The sequence below is a fragment of the Zootoca vivipara genome, chromosome 6 (genome assembly GCF_963506605.1).
Source record: "Zootoca vivipara chromosome 6, rZooViv1.1, whole genome shotgun sequence".
In the NCBI taxonomy this organism is placed as follows: domain Eukaryota; kingdom Metazoa; phylum Chordata; class Lepidosauria; order Squamata; family Lacertidae; genus Zootoca; species Zootoca vivipara.
In genome coordinates, this window is record NC_083281.1 from 4,996,291 (window position 1) to 5,017,638 (window position 21,348).

Below are 21,348 nucleotides of genomic sequence, written 5' to 3' on the forward strand. Positions count from 1 at the left end.
ATTTCATACGCTAGCAAGGTTATGCTTAAAATTCTACAAGGCAGGCTTAGGCAGTATGTGGACCGAGAACTCCCAGAAGGGCAAGCTGGATTTCGAAGGGGCAGAGGAACAAGAGACCAAATAGCAAACATGCGCTGGATTATGGAAAGGCTAGAGAGTTCCAGAAAAACGTCTACTTCTGCTTCATTGACTATGCAAAAGCCTTTGACTGTGTCGACCACAGCAAACTATGGCAAGTTCTTAAAGAAATGGGAGTGCCTGATCACCTCATCTGTCTCTTGAGAAATCTTTATGTGGGACAAGAAGCTACAGTTAGAACTGGATATGGAACAACTGATTGGTTCAAAATTGGGAAAGGAGTACGACAAAGTTGTACATTGTCTCCCTGCTTATTTAACTTATATGCAGAATTCATCATGCAAAAGCCTGGACTGGATGAATCCCAAGACGGAATTAAGATTGCCGGAAGAAATATCAACAACCTCAGATATGCAGATGACACAACCTTGATGGCAGAAAGTGAGGAGGAATTAAAAAACCTTTTAATGAGGGTGAAAGAGGAGAGCGCAAAATATGCTCTGAAGCTCAACATCAAAAAAACCAAGATCATGGCCACTGGTCCCATCACCTCCTGGCAGATAGAAGGGGAAGAAATGGAGGCAGTGAGAAATTTTACTTTCTTGGGCTCCTTGATCACTGCAGATGGTGACAGCAGTCACGAAATTAAAAGACACCTGCTTCTTGGGAGAAAAGCAACGACAAACCTAGACAACATCCATATAAATATAGGTATTATTATTATTATTATTATTATTATTATTATTATTATTTTAAAAAGCAGAGACATCACCTTGCCGACAAAGGTCCGTATAGTTAAAGCTATGGTTTTCCCAGTAGTGATGTATGGAAGTGAGAGCTGGACCATAAAGAAGGCTGATCGCCGAAGAATTGATGCTTTTGAATTATGGTGCTGAAGGAGACTCTTGAGAGTCCCATGGATTGCTAGAAGATCAAACCTATCCATTCTGAAGGAAATCAGCCCTGAGTGCTCACTGGAAGGACAGATCCTGAAGCTGAGGCTCCAAGACTTTGGCCACCTCATGAGAAGAGAAGACACCCTGGAAAAGACCCTGATGTTGGGAAAGATTGAGGGCACTAGGAGAAGGGGACGACAGAGGACGAGATGGTTGGACAGTGTTCTCGAAGCTACCAACGTGAGTTTGACCAAACTATGGGAGGCAGTGGAAGACAGGAGTGCCTGGCATGCTCTGGTCTATGGGGTCACGAAGAGTCGGACACGACTCAACGACTCAACAACAACAACAACAACAACAACAACTATTATTATTATTATTATTATTATTATTATTATTATTATTTACTATTTATATTCCGCCCATCTAACTGGTTTGCCCCAGCCACTCTGGGTGGCTTCCAACATATATAAAAACAGAACGAAACATTCAACATTAAAAACTTCCTTGCACAGGGCTGCCTTTAGATGTCTTCCAAAGGTTGTAGAGTGACTTATCTCCTTGGCTCAGAAGGAGTCAGAAAACTCCGCACCCTCCAAGGTTTCTCTGACGGTAATAGGGGCGTCCTAAGGAAAAGTGGGAGATTCTAGGATCAAATAAGAAACTTGCTGAAAGAGGAATGTCTTTAAAAGTTGGCAACAAAAAAAAAAGCTATAAGGGACGGCTCCTGTCTGGTATTGCAGTGGGAAGGAGTTCCAAAGGCTACCACACTAAAGGCCCAATGCTGACATCGTGCAGAATGAACTTTCTGATTGTGGGATGTGATCCATGAGAGGCAGCCAAGTACAACATTCCTTGTAATGCTAGAGAAAACATGCGAAGGAATGTTTGGTCCAGCCAGTCGAAACTTCCTGTTCCTCCTGGCTGAAGCACCCTTCCTTTTGCATGTGATAGAAGGTGGGTGTGACCTTACCTGTCCAGGTAAAAAAGGACGAGTCACGCAGCACACCTCCCTCTCTTTTTGACTTCTTTCTTTGTTTGACCAGCTTTTAGCTAGGACTGCTCTGCTAGCTCTCAGCTGGCAGAAGCACTGGGATTATTCCCCCATATGGGGTAGATCCGCATGTACATATTTGTAACCAAGTCTGCCTTCAGGGATCCAACTGTGAACTGATGTGAGTCAACTTCTTTGATTGACTTTGAATAAGATTGTGGCGTCTTTATTCTTTTAAGAGGGATTCAAGGGAACTTACCAGGAACGTTGTATAACAGTGAGAGGCTCACACGAGCCTGCAACCAGCTATCTGTTGTGCGTGAAAAGGGGGAAGTAATCTGCTAAGTAAAGGAACTGGCTAGCGCAAGTTAGGAAGGATATTAATAAACAATATATCTTTTTCTGCCATCCTGAACATTCCCATCTGGCAAAAGGGAAAGAGAGAGAAGGGAAATTGCAGAAGCCATGGTTCTCTGGAATCCAAACCAGGCACTGGTGTGTAAACGATGGATAGCAGAAATCCTGATTCGAAGCAGGAGGGAACTTTTTTTGCAGCGCAAAAGGGCCAACATACTGGACAATCTTCCTGCGGGCACATGCAAATGTGGGGAGAGCACTGAACACAGATTTTACCTCTGTAGAGCTGGCTTCTTTCTACAGACCGCTCTCTATGCACCATCCAAGCAAGAGGCAGTATCAGAGTTCAAGGGCAATGAACTCAAATCAGGCTAAAACGCTTGAGGAGACTGCCAAGCAAGTCCAGTTTCCCAAAGGCCTGTTGGAATAAAATGATCTCTGCCTACAGTGGATAGACGGCAAGGCGGGAGCCAGCCTGGTTTCTCTAGGGAGGGAATTCCAACATCTAGGGAGGAGCCACCACCGAAAAGGCCCTCTCCTGCGTCCCTACCCAATGCACTTGTGAAAGTGGTGGGACTGAGAATAGTGTCTCCCTCGAAGATCTTAGAGCCCAGGCAGGGAGAATACGGTCTTTCCGACAGCCTGGGTCATTTTTGGCCACGCTTGCTATGGCTGATGAGGAATTAGGAGTCCAGCAGCATATGGAGGCGGGGGCACCGACTTGGGGACGTCCCCCCTCCTTCACCTCCCCGCCAACCCTACCGAGCATCTTCCAATTAGCAGCTTTGCGAGTGTTGATGCCAATCTACTGAAAGAAACCTCGCACAGAGCCCTCGGAAACTTCATTTCTTTTCCACCCCCGGAGGCATTCATTAAAAGTTTTAAAACACCTTGCTCTAGTGATGTGCTTTCTCTCCCCCCCCCCAATTTCTTCTCTCAACTTGGGCTCTGGTTTTCAGCCGGCGTGGCTGCCAATTTAGCTAATTGGAAGTCTTGAGGCCTGACAGGCGGGTGGCGTTCCTCCTCCTCTGGCGTTCTTTGTCCTGCGGGCCTGACGTGGCAGATTCGGCAGCCAAGTCCCATTGCCGCTGCGGCTGCTTCTACTGAACTCGACTTGGAGCCACTCTGTGTGTGTGTGTGTGTTTCCCACCTTGTTTACTTATTAAAGCAGAATATGGACAGCAGGTCTTCCCCCGCTATTAAGCTGGAGTTGGGCATAATTTTGAGACAAAATAAAAAAAATCCTTCCAGTAGCACCTTAGAGACCAACTAAGTTTGTCACTGGTATGAGCTGCCTAACTTTGGTTTCCAGAGTAGAAGCCTTTTGAGGTTTGCATGGCCGAAGCACTACAAAAGCTTTATTATTACAATACAGTGGTACTTTGGTTTCTCAAATTATATCCATTCCGGAAGTCTGTTCCAAAACCAAAGCGTTCCAAAACCAAGATGCACTTTCCCATAGAAAGTAATGCAAAACGGATGAATCCGTTCCAGACTTCTAAAAACAACCCCTAAAACAGCAATTTAACATGAACTTTACTATCTAACGAGACCATTGATCCATAGAATGAAAGCAATAAACAATGTACTGCAGTTACACAATCAATACATCAGTAGTTGAACTGGGTTCCACAGTCACAAAAACAAAACGAAAAAGAGCCACACAAAAAAAACAACAAACGCTAAATAAATAGCAAAACCAGACAGACCTCAGGGTAACACTCAAATCGGAAGCGTAACACTCAAAACAAAGCACGTTCGGCTTCCGGAAAAAAGTTCACAAACTGGAACACTTCCTTCCGGGTTTGTAGCGTTCTGGTTCCAAGTTGTTCAAGTACCAAGGCATTGAGAACCAAGGTACCACTGTAATAATAATGGAATCAGATGTCCCTATTTTCATCGGCACAATGATGGAAGGTATGCCTTCCTCAAAGGGGAATTGTTCCAAGCCCTTCATCATTTTGCTTGCCTCCTTCTGGTCTCACTTCCCATCTTTCCAGATAAATAGAGAACCAAACTATATAATGGCAAGCTTTTCTTCCCAATTTTTCAAAACGAAGCACAGTGTATATAACAAAATAAAATAAAAAAATCCTTCCAATAGCACCTTAGTGACCAACTAAGTTTGTCATTGATATGACATTCACACTTCTTCAGATATGAAGATGTGACGACTTTTTCATTTTTTTTCTCAAAAATTATTTCCTGTAGCACAAATGGATGATCTTTTGCCTATTAATGACTAAAATGAGGTATATTCCATTGAAATATTTAAAAAGGTTACGCACAAACCGTTTTAAAATTTTTTTGTATGTCCTTTTACCATTTCATAAAATTGTATTAACAATTCTATATATATATTTCGTATCAAATTTGGACACAACACCACATTCCACAATGGGGAGTGCTCTTAGCAACATAGGGTATACAAATGTCACACCTGCGCAAGGTAAAATCCCCTTTTTTGGGACCTCAAAATGCAGCCAGCAGACCCTGCCGCCGGGCATGCTGGGAAAAGAACCTACAGGAGAGGTAGCAAAACACCGTCCTCTAGTGGCGTCTATACTGTTATTGCAGCTAAAAAAGCTTCCTTGTGTGTTTGATGACCCTATATAATGTTCTATATACTGTATGTGACTCTAAAACAGGGGTCAGCAAACTTTTTCAGCAGGGGGTCGGTCCACTGTCCCTCAGACCTTGTGGGGGGCCAGACTATATTTTGAAAAAAAATTATTGAATGAATTCCTATGCCTCACAAATAATCCAGAGATGCATTTTAAATATAAGGGACACATTCTACTCATGTAAAAACACCAGGCACCCCCACAAATAACCCAGAGATGCATTTTAAATAAAATAACACATTCTACTCATGTAAAATTCCCGGACCGTCAGTGGGCCAGATTTAGAAGGCGATTGGGCCACATCCGGCCCCCGGGCCTTAGTTTGGGACCCCTGCTCTAAAGCTTGGGTTCAATTTTATATCTGCTTACAGTGACTTCAAAAATGGTCAAACAACTGATAAATAATTTTTTTTAATCATTTTGTGCGTGAGGTTTTTTTAAAAGTAAGATTTTATCTAATCCTTAATGAAAGCTCATCAAATTATGATACAGGGAAATGAGGTTGTAAAAAAGTCGTCACCCTAGTGTGCATGCACAGGAAAGCTCGTACTAATAACAAACTTAGTTGGTCTCTAAGGTGCTACTGGAAGGAATTTTTTTATTTTGTTTCAACTACGGCAGGCCAACACGGCTACCTACCTGTAACCAGTGTATTTAACAGTGCACAAAGTCCCCAGTTTGAAGCACCTTAAGGTCTGGGCCAAACGATACTCTGAAATAGGCAGAGACCAAGACACACACTGCCTGTTTGCAAGAGAACAGCCGCCTTATAAGGTCGGTGTAATGAGCCTACCGAAGGAATGCATGCAGAGCACTTAAAAAAGTTCTATATCGGTGCCAAGTATTAGTGGTCCTAATTAGCATTAATAGCAGTAATTAGAATTTAATTAGAGCTGGGGCGGCATCGCGCCGGCAGTTGGTGAGCTGAAACAGGAGCAGATCTCTTCAGAAGGAAATCATTAGGCATAATAAAGGAGGCGTAAATGTCAAAATAAATAAATGAAGTAATGGGTTAAGAGACCAGGCCGCAGATCGGTTAGCATCCAGTTTGATAAAGAGGAAAATCCCTGGACTCTCAGCCTCTACCCCAGTATCAATAAGATTAGGGCGCTAACAGTTTAAGAAGGGTATTGAGGTGATATAGAAAAAATAGGGGTGGTTGAGTCCCCTAAGTCCATGATGGGTCAGAGATGAATGGATGGAGGCAGGATGCAGTGGAAGCAAAGCAGACCTTTATTCTTCTGTTGCAACAGAGTTTCCCCTCCTCTCCTAGCAAGGAGGCAAGAGAGACCCAGAACCAAGATCCCAATCTCTTTTAAGGGTTTGTGCTTCCTGCTTGCCAGGGGGGTTGGACTGGATGGCCCTTGTGGTCTCTTCCAACTCTATGATTCTATGTATTTCGCCTGCTTCTTGGGAGAAAAGCAATGACAAACCTAGACAGCATCTTAAAAAGCAGAGAGATCCCCTTGCCGACAAAGGTCCGTATAGTTAAAGCTATGGTTTTCCCAGCAGTGATGTATGGAAGTGAGAGCTGGACCATAAAGAAGGCCGATCGCCGAAGAATTGATGCTTTTGAATTATGGTGCTGCAGGAGACTCTGCTTGGCCTCTGTTCTTTTCTCCTACCAATAGAGAACTCTATAAGGACTCTATACAGGCTCTTGGGTAGCCCATAAGGGAAAAAGGAACAGTTCCCCCCCCCCTTATAAAGAGGCAGAGAAAATATTTAGTCTTTAGGAGAGCCAAGTTGGCTTTTGGATAGCTCTCCTGTATTGTTTTAGACATGTGGTTTATATACCTATGCATGTGTGTTTACCTTGTGCAATTCTACACTCCCTGGCTTGCATTCTACCAGGAAGATCAACCCTCCCCTCTCCAAATGCAGAATAAATGAGGTTTGAAAAAAAGTCAAGCTGGAACGTGTCCAGAAGAGGGCAACCAAAATGGACAGAGGCCTGGAAACGATGCCTTATGAGGAACGGCTTAGGGAGCTGGGTATGTTTAGCCTGGAGAAGAGAAGGTTAAGGGGTGATATGATAGCCATGTTCAAATATATGAAAGAATGTCATATAGAGGAAGGAGAAAGGTTGTTTTCTGCTGCTCCAGAGAAGCGGCCACGGAGCAATGGATTCAAACTACAAGAAAGAAGATTCCACCCAAACATTAGGAAGAACTTCCTGACAGTAAGAGCTGTTTGGCAGTGGAATTTGCTACCAAGGAGTGTGGTGGAGTCTCCTTCTTTGGAGGTCTTTAAGCAGAGGCTTGACAGCCATCTGTCAGGAATGCTTTGATGGTGTTTCCTGCTTGGCAGGGGGTTGGACTGGATGGCCCTTGTGGTCTCTTCCAACTCTATGATTCTGTTTGAGCCAGTTGAAGACTTTCCTACAAGTGTTCAAATGGGTGATGATGATGATGATTTTGCACAGCTGTGGAGAGAAAAGGCTAACCCCTTTGGTATCTAATTCCAAGATACCCTCCTCCGTGCACTGGGATTTGGCCTGGGGGGGGAGTGGGGAAAGCCTTTTATTGTAACGTTCAAGCCTAATAAGAACCTAGGCAGAGCCTGCTGGATCAGGTGAAAACTGATTGTGAGATATTAGTTAAGATAGATGGATCATCTGCAGACATCGTAATTAACTGCTTGATCCTCCACCAATTTGCCTTCCTTAACCTCTTTTAAAGTCATCTGAGTTGGTGGCTGCCGATATAAGAACGTACGAAAACCGGAAAACAAGCCCCACTAGTCCATCATATTGTTCTCATGGCAGCCATCCAGTAACTCTCCCCTCCTGCAATTTGCCGCAACTTGAACTCAGAACCACACTGCTTGGTTTCACACGCCTTGGGTGGGGGTTGGCCATACTGCACTCCCCACCACTGAAATCTCCCCCTCCTCTCTAGGGTTACCATACGTCTGAAATTTCCCAGACGTTGCGTAGGTCAGAAAAAGCTCAAAAACTTCAATAACTTTGGTTAAAAAAAAAAAAAGCTCCGGATTTTCACTTTTTGTAGGGTTCAATTAGTCTTTTTCTTCTTTTTTTAAAAAATTTATTAATGATTTTCAGGTTTATACATTTCAATAATTTTAACATTTCAAAACTCGACTTCCTTCCCCCCAAAAGAGGTTCAAAGACTCTCTTAAGGCAAATCTTAAAAAATGTAGTATAAACACCGACAACTGGGGAACACTGTCCTGCAAGCACTCCAGTTGGAGAACAGCCTTAACCAAAGGTGTCATGGGCTTTGAAGACACTCGAACTCAGGACAAAAGGGAGAAATGTGCTAAGAGGAAGGCATGCTTGGCAAACCCTCACCGGGATCAACTCCCACCTGGAGACCTATGTCCCCACTGTGGAAGGACGTGGGGATCCAGGATTGGCCTCCACAGTGACTTACGGACTCACTGTTAAAACTGTGTTTATGGAAGACAATCTTGCTTGGCTATGAGGGATCGCAGAAGAAGAAGAAGAAGAAGAAGAAGAAGAAGAAGAAGAAGAAGAAGAAGAAGAAGAAGAAGAAGAAGAGGAAGAAGAAGAAGAAGTTGTTCCAAGGAGAGTCACAATTGCCTCTCCAGACATGCCACATTTGCAACCCATAATGTAAGCAAAGGATCTGCAATGTGGAGGGGAGGAAGAGAGGGATTGAGTGAAGGTGAAGCCTACCTCGCAGGCTTGGTGCAAAGAGGGCACTGGAACACCGCGTATGAGAGCTCTTCAAGCTCAGTGGCCTCGGGGAGACTGAAATTGCTAGTGCCGACAGTTTCTGCAATTTTGAGATGTTTCACACTTTTTGTTTCCACTCCGTGGCCTGCGCTTTAATGATTGCATTTTCAATTAACCCAATTAATGGATTAATCTCTTTTGCATGACTTTCTATGGGAAAGCGCTCCTTGGTTTTGGAACGCTTTGGTTTTGGAATGGACTTCCGGAACGGATTAAGTCTGAGAACCAAGGTACCACTGTAGAAGCTGCTTGAGTTTTGCATGACCGAAGCAGTACAAAAGCCACACCCATTGGCCTGCCTCCTTTGGCCTCTGGCTCCGCCCACCAGGGCATGTGGCCCTCAGAAGGTTCCATCAAAGGCAATATGCCCCCTGCATGAAAAAAGTTTCCCCACCCCTGCTCCAACCACTATGCAACACTGCCTCTCTTGGATTACATTGAGTAGCATTGATTCTTTGTTAATGTAAAATGATGTGTTTTTGCCCGACGCTGCAAGGCTTCCAGGGAGACTTATATATGATCGATAATGATGATGATAATAAACCACCTTTTGTGTCCCCCAAAACTTTGCATCTCTCTATTAGTGCAACAAGATTAGACATGTGATATAATCCTTTTCTTAAAGAAAAGGTTTACATCAATTACAAAAATAGATTTCTCCCGTTGAGCGCAATAGCCATGATGTGAATTTGATTGGTAGCTGCCCTGAAACTTTGTAGAAAGACAAGATGTGAATCTAGGCTGGGGGCATGCCGATAATCAATGAAACCAATCAATTTCTCTCACAGGTTTATTGCTCAACGAGAAAGAGGTCTTCTCTGAACACCACCAATCAGTTTTATGCCCATTTCTGTCAAATGAAGAGGAGGCATCTCTGCCACGAGGGATGGGTCAGGTTGGTGAAGAAGTCAGGGGGGCTCCTCTTCCTGCTGCGACCAGCTCCCCCCCCCCATGTGTCCCGGAACCAGAAGGGGCATGAAGAGGGCAGAGCAAAGACAGGCAAGACGAAGGAGCCTGAGATTTCTTGGAAAGGAACTGGGGGAGGAAGGGACTTAGGTAAAAAAGGTAAAAGGTCAAGGACCCCTGGATGGTTAAGTCCAGTCAAAGGAGACTATGGGGTTGCAGCGCTCATCTCGCTTTCAGGCCGAGGGAGCTGGCGTTTGTCCACAGACAGCTTTCCGGGTCATGTGGCCAGCAGAACTAAACTGCTTCTGGTGCAACAGGACACCGTGATGGAAACCAGAGCACACGGAAATGCCATTTACCTTCCCGCCGCAGTGGTACCTATTTATCTACTTGCGCTGGCGTGCTTTCGAACTGCTACATTGGCAGGAGCTGAGACAGAGCTCACCCCATCATGGGGATTTGAACCGCTGACCTTCTGATCAGCAAGCCCAAGAGACTCAGTGGTTTAGATCACAGCGCCACCCACATCCCAAAGGACTTAGAGACCTTCAGCCTTCGCAACTGCCTCGTTGGGGGAAGGGCTACTGTGCTCACTTGGCCTGAGCTGTTTCGTTTCTTTGAATAGTTAACTTCGCCGACATCTTGCGAGTTATTGCAGAGGACTTGCTCCCGACGCCCATCAGGATGGCTCTGTTCTGCCTCCACAGTTGGAGGCAGCAAGTCTTCTGAATCCCAGTTGCTGAAAACCGCAGGAGGGGAGAGTTGCGTTTGAATCCTGATGTGGGTGTCCCCCCCCCTGGCACGTGGTTGGCCACTGTGAGAAGAGAATGCTGGACTTGGGGGGGCCATTGGCTTGATCCAGCAGGGAGCCCTTTTGATGTTCTCATACAGCTCTCTTTGTTTACCTGCCTCTCGTCTAGCAGAAGCATTCACGAACGCAACGTCTAGATACACAGAGCAGCACAGCTCCCCAAGGGCATTTCAGCTGTCTCCGCCGTGCGCCAGGGTTCCTTTTGTGCCACCATATCGCTCTCTTCTGAAAGATCGGGAAGATACATTTACAGAGACAATCTCTCTCCGGCCACCTGCTGCGTATCTCCTTTCAGAGCATCCTTTTATCGACAGGATCGGCGGCACCCAAATGACATCTCGGCGTCCCTGGCAGCGAGACGTGAGCAGGCGCAAACTCGCTTCTCTTCTTCTCCTCACCGTGGGCCGGTCCACCCAGAGAGAGAGAAACTATTCCCTACACGCACAAACCCTCCCTCGCCAAAACGTTTGTGTCTTGTTTTTTTTCTGGGTTGGGAGGACAGACACAAGAAAGCATTATTGACCCCCTGCGAACACCATATTTGGAGATCCAGGATGGAAGACTCTGGACTGAAAAAGACGCCAGCGATTGCTGCTCGCGAGACGGGTATGGAGGACTGTTACTTACTTTGTTTATACTAAACATGGCAACGTACTAAACCCCTAAGTGGAGCCGTCTTTCCCATTGGTGTTAGTGGTTCGTTGCGCCAGGGCGCCAGCCTCTCAGTGGCACCCTAGCAAATGGGGGAGCTACGCGGCTTTGCCGGCAGCTTTCCCTTTCCCTGCATGCCCACCTGCTGCGCCCTGCCCACTATATGGCTGGCGGGTATGCAGCTTCCCTCCCAAGCCTCCGCAAGAGGAGAGCGATCCCCGCAGAGGCTTCGCTCCCAAGCCTCTGCGCCTGCTAAAGACAGCCCTGCTCCCGGACGTTGTCCTCCTCCTGCTTCCTGCTGAAAGGCGGTGCACAGCCTTCCCGGGCTGCCTTCTCGGGAGCCTCAACGCCGGAGAGCACATTTCCCTGCTTGATCGCAGCCACCACGCTAGGGATCGGGGCGGTGGGGTCGTCAGAGGACATTTTCCACCGCCCCCTCCCTTGTTTGGAAGTTGCCGGGGGGGGGGGGGCGCCAGAGGGATCTTTGCACCAAGGTGCTGGATATGCTTAAGATGGCCCTACCAGTGTGCCAGTGTGATGTAGTGGTTAAGAGCGGTAGACTCATAATCTGGGGAACCAGGTTCGCGTCTGCGCTCCTCCACATGCAGCTGCTGGGTGACCTTGGGCTAGTCACACTTTTCTGAGGTCTCTCAGCCCCACCCACCTCACAGAGTGTTTGTTGTGGGGGAGGAAGGGAAAGGAGATTGTTAGCCGCTTTGAGACTCCTTAGGGTAGTGATAAAGCGGGATATCAAATCCAAACTCCTCTTCTTCTTCTTCTTGGGGGCCATGGGGCCACAGGAGTAGGGAGATGACTCCTTAAAAAATCCCTCCTTGCTGTTGTCCAATGAGCCTTGCCAACTCCAGGAACACCCAGTGATGCTTCTGCAGATGATCTCTGTGATCGAGCTGGGAGGGAAGGGTTCGTGAAGTATCCTGGCCCCAGTTTTGTTCAAGGCTTTGCAAGCTAATGCCCGGACCTTGAAGCTGGCTTGGCTGTGTGGGATGTAATCTATTGATGCAGTCAAAAGTCAGATAGTTGTTTATTTCCTTGACATCGGGTGGGAGGGCATTCCACAGGGAGGGTGCCACTACCGAGAAGGCCCCGAGATTTGGGGCGCAGTATTCGATTTTCAGATTAGGAAAAGTTAAGGAAAACTGACTTGAAATCCTCGGCATGTCGAACGCTGAAAGAAAACTGTATGAAAATGATATACCGGTGGTATTTGATCCCTAGTAAGTTACCAAAAATGTACAAGACAAGTACAGATACCTTCTGGGAATGTAAAGAAAAAGATGGTACCTTTTTAATCCTATGTAGTGGACATGTAAGGTAATAAAAGCATTCTGGGAGATAATATATAATGAAAGGAAAGAAATAATAACCTTTATTTTTAAAAAAACTGGAAGCTTTTTTATTAGGAGTTGTAGGTTCTGATATCCCAAAGGACCAGAAAAAGACTTTTTATGTATGCGACGAAAGCTGCACGGATGTTACTAGCCCAGACATGGAAAGAACACAAAGTTCCTACCAAATGTACAGTGGTACCTCTACTTACGAATTTAATGCGTTCCGAACACACATTTGTAAGTCGAAAAAATTTGTAAGTCGAATCCCATAGGAATGCATTGGGAGAAAAAATTCGTAAGTCGAAGCAACCCTATCTAAAAATTCGTAAGTAGAAAAAATCCTATCTAAACCGCATCCAAGATGGCGGACGGAGCTCCATTTGTAAGTAGAAAAATTCGTAAGTACTGTACAGTTATTTGTAAGTAGAGGTACCACTGTAGCTCTATGTAGCTCTGTTGTTGTTGTTGTTGTTGTTGTTGTTGTTGTTGTTGTTGTTATTATTATTACCCCGCCCATCTGGCTGGGTTTCCCCAGCCACTCTGGGCGGCTTCCAACAGAATATTAAAATACAATAATCTATTAAACATTAAAAGCTTCCCTAAACAGGGCTGCCTTCAGATGTCTTCTAAAAGTCTGGTAGTTGTTTTTCTCTTTGACATCTGGTGGGAGGGCATTCCACAGGGCGGGTGCCACTACCGAGAAGGCCCTCTGCCTGGTTCCCTGTAACTTGGCTTCTCGCAGGGAGGGAACCGCCAGAAGGCCCTTGGCATTGGACCTCAGTGTCCGGGCAGAACGATGGGGGTGGAGACGCTCCTTCAGATATACTGGACCGAGGAATTGTTGAGTTCATCAGAAGCCTGAAAGGAGCTTGTCAATAGGATGATCAACAGCACGAGATGTGCCTCCTTAAAATATTCTGTGGTCCACGTGGGGTGGCTGAAGAGGCCCACCCTGTGCCCCCTGCTGCAGGAATCGAATGTGTGCCTTTTCCAGGTTTTGGCGAGAGAGCCGTCGAAAGCTAGAGCTGTGTGCAATAGTAGGCTGGTCTGGATTCTCTTTTGTAATTTGTGGGGACGGGGAAGTGTTTCGCTGACATCCTCCAATGGCAGGAGGGTGTCTCTAGCGGTTTCTCGGCGGCAAGGGGAAGGGGTCTCGCCATTAGCAGTGGCAGGAACACAGCTGAAGAACCCTCTCCTATTCCAAAGACCTATTCCGAAGACGCGGGTGGCGCTGTGGTCTAAACCAGTGTTCCCCAACCTTTTTATCGCCATGGACCAGTCAATGTTTGATAATTTTACTGCGGCCTGCTGAGGGGGGATGTCAATTGTTTCGCGACCCGCTGAGGGGGGGGGACGTTGATTCTTTATATTTTATTTAGATTGTTTTGATTTAGTAATGTTAATTTAATTGTATTTAATGTTCCTTGGGTGGCCCGGTACCAATTGATCCATGGACTGGTACCGGTCCACGGCCCGGGGGTTGAGGACCACTGGTCTAAACCACCGAGCCTGTTGGGCTTGCCAATCCAAAGGTCAGCAGTTCGAATCCCTGCGACCGGGTGAGCTCCCGTTGCTCCGTCCCAGCTCCTGCCAACCTCGCAATTCGAAAGCATGCCAGCGGAAGTAGATAAACAGGTACTGCTGTAGCGGGAAGGTAAATGGTGTTTCCGTGCACTCTGGCTTCCGTCACAGTGTCCCGTTGTGCCAGAAGCGGTTTAGTCATCCTTGCCACATTCTTAGTCACTGAAACTTGTTTCTAAAATGTTTTTTTCACCCCCCCCTTCATATACCATGCCAGGCCCCGGACCGGGATGCTACACCTTGCCCCCCACAGTTGGGTTTGTCAACCACGACTACACTCGATTCACCAGTCCAGCTTACTCCTTCCACCAGAGGCTGAAAAACAGAAGTGAGTAAGTCGAACCGCCGAGCGGTTACCTGTAAGGTGAAAGAGCAATGCTTGAGGAGGAAGTTGTGGCTTCTATATGGCCTGTTGTTGCTTGAGTGGGTGGGTGGCAGTCCTTTGCAGTGATTAGCAGCCATTTGTGAGGTGCTTTCTGGGTCTGAGAAGGACCCGGAAAGCTGCTGTGTGGCCCAGGTTCAACCTCCTCTTCAGGGAGCAGGTGACCGAGAGGGCCCGTCTCTGTCGATAACTCTTATATTCAGGCTGGCTAATGTGGGGCTCATGGGTATGGGGCTCATGAGTGCAATTGCACCTTTAATCTCCTGGTACCTCTGAGCCTTCTCCCCACACTCACTGCTTGTGGAAAGTTACAGGTAGGTAGCCGTGTTGGTCTGAGTCGAAGCAAAATAAAAAAATTCCTTCAGTAGCACCTTAAAGACCAACTAAGTTTATATTTTGGTAGGAGCTTTCGTGTGCATGCACACTTCTTCAGATACACTAGAAACAGAAGTGTCAGACCCTATATATATACAGAGGGTGGTGGGGGTGGGTGGGAATGGGAGATGGGCTGATGGGAGTGGTAAACCTGGAGATGGCTGTTAATGGCTGCTGATGGCTGCAATTAGTCCTGGGCTGAGGTGCTAAAGAAAGCTTGATCATGCATAATGAGATAAGAATCCGATGTCTCTATTCATCCCAGGTGCTTCCATGGTTTTAAGCTTGGTAATGATTTCCAATTCAGCAACTTCTCTTTCCAGTCTGTTCCTGAAATTTCTCTGTAATAAAACAGCTGCTTTGAGATCTTGTATAGAATGTCCTGGGAGATTGAAGTGTTCTCCTACTGGTTTTTCAGTCTTATGGTTCCTGATGTCAGATTTATGTCCATTTATCCTTTGGCGTAGGGTTTGGCCTGTTTGCCCAATATAGAGAGCTGAAGGGCACCGTTGGCATTTGATGGCATACACAATGTTAGAAGATGAGCAATTAAATAGTCCTGAGATGGTATGTTGGATGTTGTTGGAGCCAGTAATGGTGTTGTCCGGGTGTATGTGGCAGCAAAGTTGGTATCTGGGTTTATTGCAGGCTCTGGTACCAGTGTCCATGTTAAGTCTGGTGGTTGTATTATTGTGGGTGAGGAGTTGTTTAAGATTGGGATTGCTTGTGGAAAGGACAGCCACCCTGTTTTTCTCACTTGGAAAGGACACAGAGTTGAAGGAGCAAGTTGGAAGAGTGGCGCTCTTTCCCACTTCCTCTTTCAGCTCCATGTGCTTTTCAAGGTTCCGATGAATTCTGCTGGATCAAACTTCGTTACCCAGATCACTTGTGTGTGTGTGTGTGTACACATGTGCATGTGATTTTTTAAATGTCTGTTGAGGAGAAGAGGAGGAAACTGATCTAGGGAGCAGTGGGAGAGATGCAAGCAAAGGGGTTGCACCCACTGAAAAATGGAGATGTGTCCATGGAACTAAAAAGGTCAGCAACACACCTGCTGTAAGTTCATTGGGGCAGGGATACAACATTTTCTCTCTGAGTTGTAGCTCAGAAACAGAGGCCCTGTTTACATGCAGAAGGCCCCTAGTTCAATCATGTTGTTGTTTAGTCGTTTAGTCGTGTCCGACTCTTCGTGACCCCATGGACCAGAGCACGCCAGGCACTCCTGTCTTCCATTGCCTCCCGCAGTTTGGTCAAACTCATGCTTCAAGAACACTGTCCAACCATCTCGTCCTCTGTCGTCCCCTTCTCCTAGTGCCCTCAATCTTTCCCAACATCAGGGTCTTTTCCAGGGAGGCTTCTCTTCTCATGAGGTGGCCAAAGTATTGGAGCCTCAGGTCTTGGGAAGATAAATTCCTTCCTCACCACCAACACCTTGATCTTTTAAAAAGGAGTTGAGTATGATGTATGGAAGTGAGAGCTGGACCATGAAGAAGGCTGATCGCCGAAGAATGGATGCTTTTGAATTATGGTGCTGGAGGAGACTCTTGAGAGTCCCATGGATTGCAAGAAGATCAAACCTATCCATTCTGAAGGAAATCAGCCCTGAGTGCTCACTGGAAGGACAGATCCTGAAGCTGAGGCTCCAAGACTTTGGCCACCTCATGAGAAGAGAAGACTCCCTGGAAAAGACCCTGATGTTGGGAAAGATGGAGGGCACAAGGAGAAGGGGACGGCAGAGGACGAGGTGGTTGGACAGTGTTCTCGAAGCGACCAACATGAGTCTGACCAAACAGCAGGAGGCAGTGGAAGACAGGAGTGCCTGGCGTGCTCTGGTCCATGGGATCATGAAGAGTCGGATACGACTAAACAGCAACAGCAAAAACAACAACAACAACAACAACAACAATGAATACTCAGTCCAGACAACAGTGGTACCTCGGGTTAAGAACTTTATTCATTCTGGAGGTCCGTTCTTAACCTAAAACTCTTCTTAACCTGAGGTACCACTTTAGCTAATGGGGCCTCCCACTGCCGCCGCACGATTTTTGTTCTCATCCTGAAGCAAAGTTCTTAACCTGAGGTACTATTTCTGGGTTAGCGGAGTCTGTGACCTGAAGCGTCTGTTACCCGAGGTACCACTGTATAAAGCAGGCACCCCCAAACTTCGGCCCTCCAGATGTTTTGAACTACAGTTCCCATCATCCCTGACCACTGGTCCTGTTAAGTAGGGATCATGGGAGTTGTAGGCCAAAACATCTGGAGGGCCGCAGTTTGGGGATGCCTGGTATAAAGGTCTGCCAGTTGCTCTCTGGGACTGCGCTGAGACAACTAGTACAATCTGGCTCAGCTACAGGATTGCTGGCCGTGGTGCTGAAACCCACAGCTAGGAACCTCTCCAAGGTGCTGGTGTTGTCAGTGGCTCCTTAGGACAATTTGTATGGTCTGGCTCACCTGGAGGGTTGCTGGCCATGGTGCTGAAACGTTACACTGAGGTTGGCTTGCTGGAACCGTTGGGCTACTGGCCTCGAGCTGCCACCTGTCTCTGTGGTTGAGGGCAATCTAGTAGGCAGTGGTGACACTGTCAAGGAGGAGGGGGCATGCTTAGGGAGACCATCTCTAAATAACACACACACACACACAATTCAGGTGCAGCACCGCTACCAGCCATGCAACGGGCTGGGAAACCTCCAAAATGCTTCTGAAAATTTCTCCCAGGAAGTTCAAATGAGCCGTCCAGATGTGGACAGATGTGCTGGAATGTGTGTGCATTGCATCCCAAGTCAGAACAGAAGAGCACTTGCGGCATAGCAGGACGAAGCGACAAAACACAGGCGAAACTTGCATAAAACGCAGAAGGCACGGTTAAAATTAGCACATGAAAATGAATAAAGAGATGTACATGTTCTCAAATTTAACGGAGCTTTGCTTATAAAACAAATGAACATGACTGAAATGGAGACACGATAAACATTTGACAGGTGGCATTAATAGCTGTCAGGATAGCAGTCATATTCCCAATGTATTCAAGTCTCCATGACAATTTTCAGAGATGGGAGGTCCACAAACGTCTCTCTGCACCTGGCAGCCTTTACCGCAAACAATATCCAAGGCTAGTAATGCTCAGAGTAGTCCCATTGAGATTAATGGACCTGCGTGCATTTTTGTCAGTGAGTCATCTCTGACTAATGTCGCCTAGCCAGTCTGACCTGATGTACAGCAGAATTAAACGAATTGTACCTTTGTGCTGATTTTATTTTGCAAGCCAAAATACTTACTACTACGAATGCTAATTCTAATACTTACTACCAATACGACTAGTACTTCCTGCTACTACCAGCTGCCCTTTTTGCCCCAAGCCGCCAGGGCAGGTTACAAGGATTTAAAATGCAGTTTAAATATGCCTGTGATCACATTACTCGGCTGCCCCCCAAACCTACACGTTTCCCCTCAGAGTACAACGGAGGTAATTGGTGAGCACTAAACTGCTGTGAAGTGCATTATCGGGACCAGTCCAAGGGTTTTTGATATTTGAGGCGAAGGAGAAGAGAGGGGAGAGAGAAAGAGAGAGAGCTTGCATTTTATGTACAGAACACAAGTAGACGTGTAGCTGAATCTGTTATTCAACACTGACAGGTGAATTCATATCCTCTACTGTACTGTGCAGAATTTTAGCAGCCCGGTTGCTCACCGGGTGGCAAGACGATCTGAGCATCTTACACTGATCCTGGTCTGACTGCACTGGCTACCAGTTAGTTTCCACGCCCAGTTCAAAGTGCTGGTTTTGACCTAGAAAGCCTTAAATGGCTCAGGACCGCAATACCTCAAGGACCGCCTCTTTCCATATGAACCTACCTGGACCCTGAGATCATCTTCTGAGTCCTTCCTTCGTGTGCCTTTCTCCTCGAGAGGTCCAGGGGGTGGCAAGACAAGAACGGGGCCTTCTCTGCAGTGGCTCCCCATCTGTGGAACGCTCTCCCCAGGGAAGTTCGCCTGGTGCCTTCACTATACACCTTTAGGCACCAGGCAAAAACGATCCTTTTAAACCAGGCCTTTGATTTAACCAGCCTGACAACCTATACCCTTTTAAAATGTGGCTCTTTTTGCGGTGTGTGTGTGTGTGTGATTGGGTTATTGTTTTTAAATATTGTGATTTTTTTTGTGAACTGCCCTGAGACCTCTGGGTATAGGGTGGTATATAAATTCAATTAATAAGCTTGTTTTGTCTTGTCTTCTAGTATATCCACTGTTGTTTTTTTCCCCTCCTCCCCAGTAGACCTGAAGGATTCAAGTCCCGGGCCGTGCTACTTTGTGCAACCTGAGCTCACACGCTTCGGCCGGGCAAAGGGTCCTTCCTATTCCATGCTGGCAAGAGCGAGACCCCCGGGTAAGCGGGCAGGTGGGCTTTTGAAACACTCACGAAACAAAGAGCACGCCAGATCGGGAAGGTTGGCCCCCGACTTGATTGCTGCGAGATGCTCAGGGTGGGGCTGCCCTCGGAGACGGCATAAGAGCTGCAGCTGGTTCAAAACACAGTGGCTAGACTATGAGCTTTACCAGGCTGCCGGTTTGTTTCTGGGCCCAATTCTGGTGATCAGCAGAGGGGGGCCTCTGGGGAGTTCCTCCACCCTCAGAGGCTTGAGGTGGTGCTGGCCTTGCAGGAGAGGGTCTCCCCACAAAAGTATCTTCATTGTCCTGCTTTCAGCAAACTGCTGATGGCAGACCTCTTTACCCTGGCTTTTAACACTTGAGATGGATATTTGGTGACTAGGAGTGGCCACCGAGACCACATAACACCGGCCTTGAAAGACCTACATTGGCTCCCAGGACGTTTCTGAGCCCAATTCAAAGTGTTGGTGCTGACCTTGAAAGCCCAATTCAAAGTGTTGGTGCTGACCTTTAAAGCCCTAAATGGCCTCGGTCCAGTATACCTGAAGGAGCGTCTCCACCTCCATCATTCTGCCCGGACACTGAGGTCCGGCACCGAGGGCCTTCTGGCGGTTCCCTCATTGCGAGGAGTCAAGTTGCAGGGAACTAGGCAGAGGGCCTTCTCGGTGGTGGCGCCTGCCCTGTGGAACGCCCTCCCAACAGATGTCAAAGAGGAAAACAACTACCAGACTTTTAGAAGACATCTGAAGGCAGCCCTGTTCAGGGAGGCTTATAATGTTTAATAGATTACTGTGTTTTATTTTTCTGTTGGAAGCCGCCCAGAGTGGCTGGGGAAACCCAGCCAGATGGGCGGGGTATAAATAATAAATTATTATTATTATTATTATTATTATTATTATTATTATTATTATTATGAGTGCCACAACCCCATAGTCACCTTTGACTGGACTAAACCATCCAGGGGGGCCTTTGCCCTTTTTTTTACTGAGTTATAATTCGAGCCCCACATTGAGCAAAAGATTCCTGCATTGCAGGGGGTTGGGCTGTATGACCCACGCGACCCCTTCCAACTCCTCAACTCCACAATTCAGCTCTGTGCGAAGCTACTCCCTGTTCTCTGACCATTACACCACACTGCCTCTATGCCAAGCTGCGTTCAACTGTGTGTATTTTCCTTCCAGGTCTGCCTGAGACACCTGGGCCAGGGGCATACAGCCCCGAGAGGGCCCCTCCTCCATCGCAGCAGAGACCGCCTTCCTTTTCCATCGGGGCCCGCACCAAAAGCCGCCTAGTGGACCCCGTCCCGGCCCCCAACAGCTACACCCTCCCCTCGCTGCTTGGCCCGCGGGTTCCCAGCAAGCCCTCGAGCCCATCCTTCACCATCCGTGGCTGGAACGCCAAGGGGAGCTATGCCGAAGACCTCTCCCAGACCCCCGGCCCAGGGCGTTACAAAACCACGGACCCCAGCGTCTACCTGTGCCGGCCCCCGTCTTTCTCCATGCTGGGGAGGTTGAAGAAGCCCACACGGGTCTCCCACACCCCAGGCCCTGGGGCCCACAGCCCAGAGAAGGTGAAGGCTCATAGGGCGAGAGCCCCTTCCTACTCCCTCGGGGTCCGCCACTCGGAATTCCTCATGCCCCTCATCACAGATGTTCCAGAATGGTAGAATCGGGGACTGGCTGGGCACAGATGCCACTGTCTCACCCGTCGCACATCTAGGACTAGTTGAGAGACACAGACTGATTCAAAGCTGCAATGATACACTGGGCGAAGGATTTGGGAATAAATGAATGAATCTTTATTTGCGTCGGCCATCGGCCATAGCAATAAAACAACAATGCGATATACAAAGAATAGAAATAAAAAGTCAATTATATAAAATACTGGTACATTTTAGGATTTTGAGTCAATAGTCAAATAGTGGATGTTATTCTGATTGCCCCAGCTAAAAACCTTGCCACCTTTGCTGTCACCTGCTCATCTTGATCTTCCAAGAGAAAGGACACTGGGGCAGTGGCTGGGCGACCCGGAATGAACAATAAAAGAGGGGCAATAATCTCATTCCTCAAGTCTTTATCAAAAGAGCAAGCCAGAAGGGCATGCGCCACTGATTCGGGACTGCCATCTCCACAGGGACATAAGCGTTTTTCATGTGGAATCTGTTGGAATCGCCCCTCAAGTACAGCCAAGGGCAGTATATTCAATCTTGCGAGAGTAAAACCGTGTCTATATTTTAG

General features: G+C 47.2%; 1 protein-coding gene across 1 annotated transcript; it reads left to right on the forward strand.

Annotated features, from left to right (window-relative positions):
- Positions 1-14,178: 14,178 nt before the first annotated feature.
- On the forward strand, positions 14,179-20,778 carry CIMAP1D (CIMAP1 family member D). The gene is made up of 3 exons (XM_035117236.2): positions 14,179-14,296; positions 18,996-19,109; positions 20,293-20,778. Exons 1-3 carry the CDS (start codon positions 14,179-14,181, stop codon positions 20,775-20,777), a joined length of 717 nt encoding a protein of 238 aa, XP_034973127.1. The 3' UTR covers position 20,778.
- Positions 20,779-21,348: the final 570 nt, after the last annotated feature.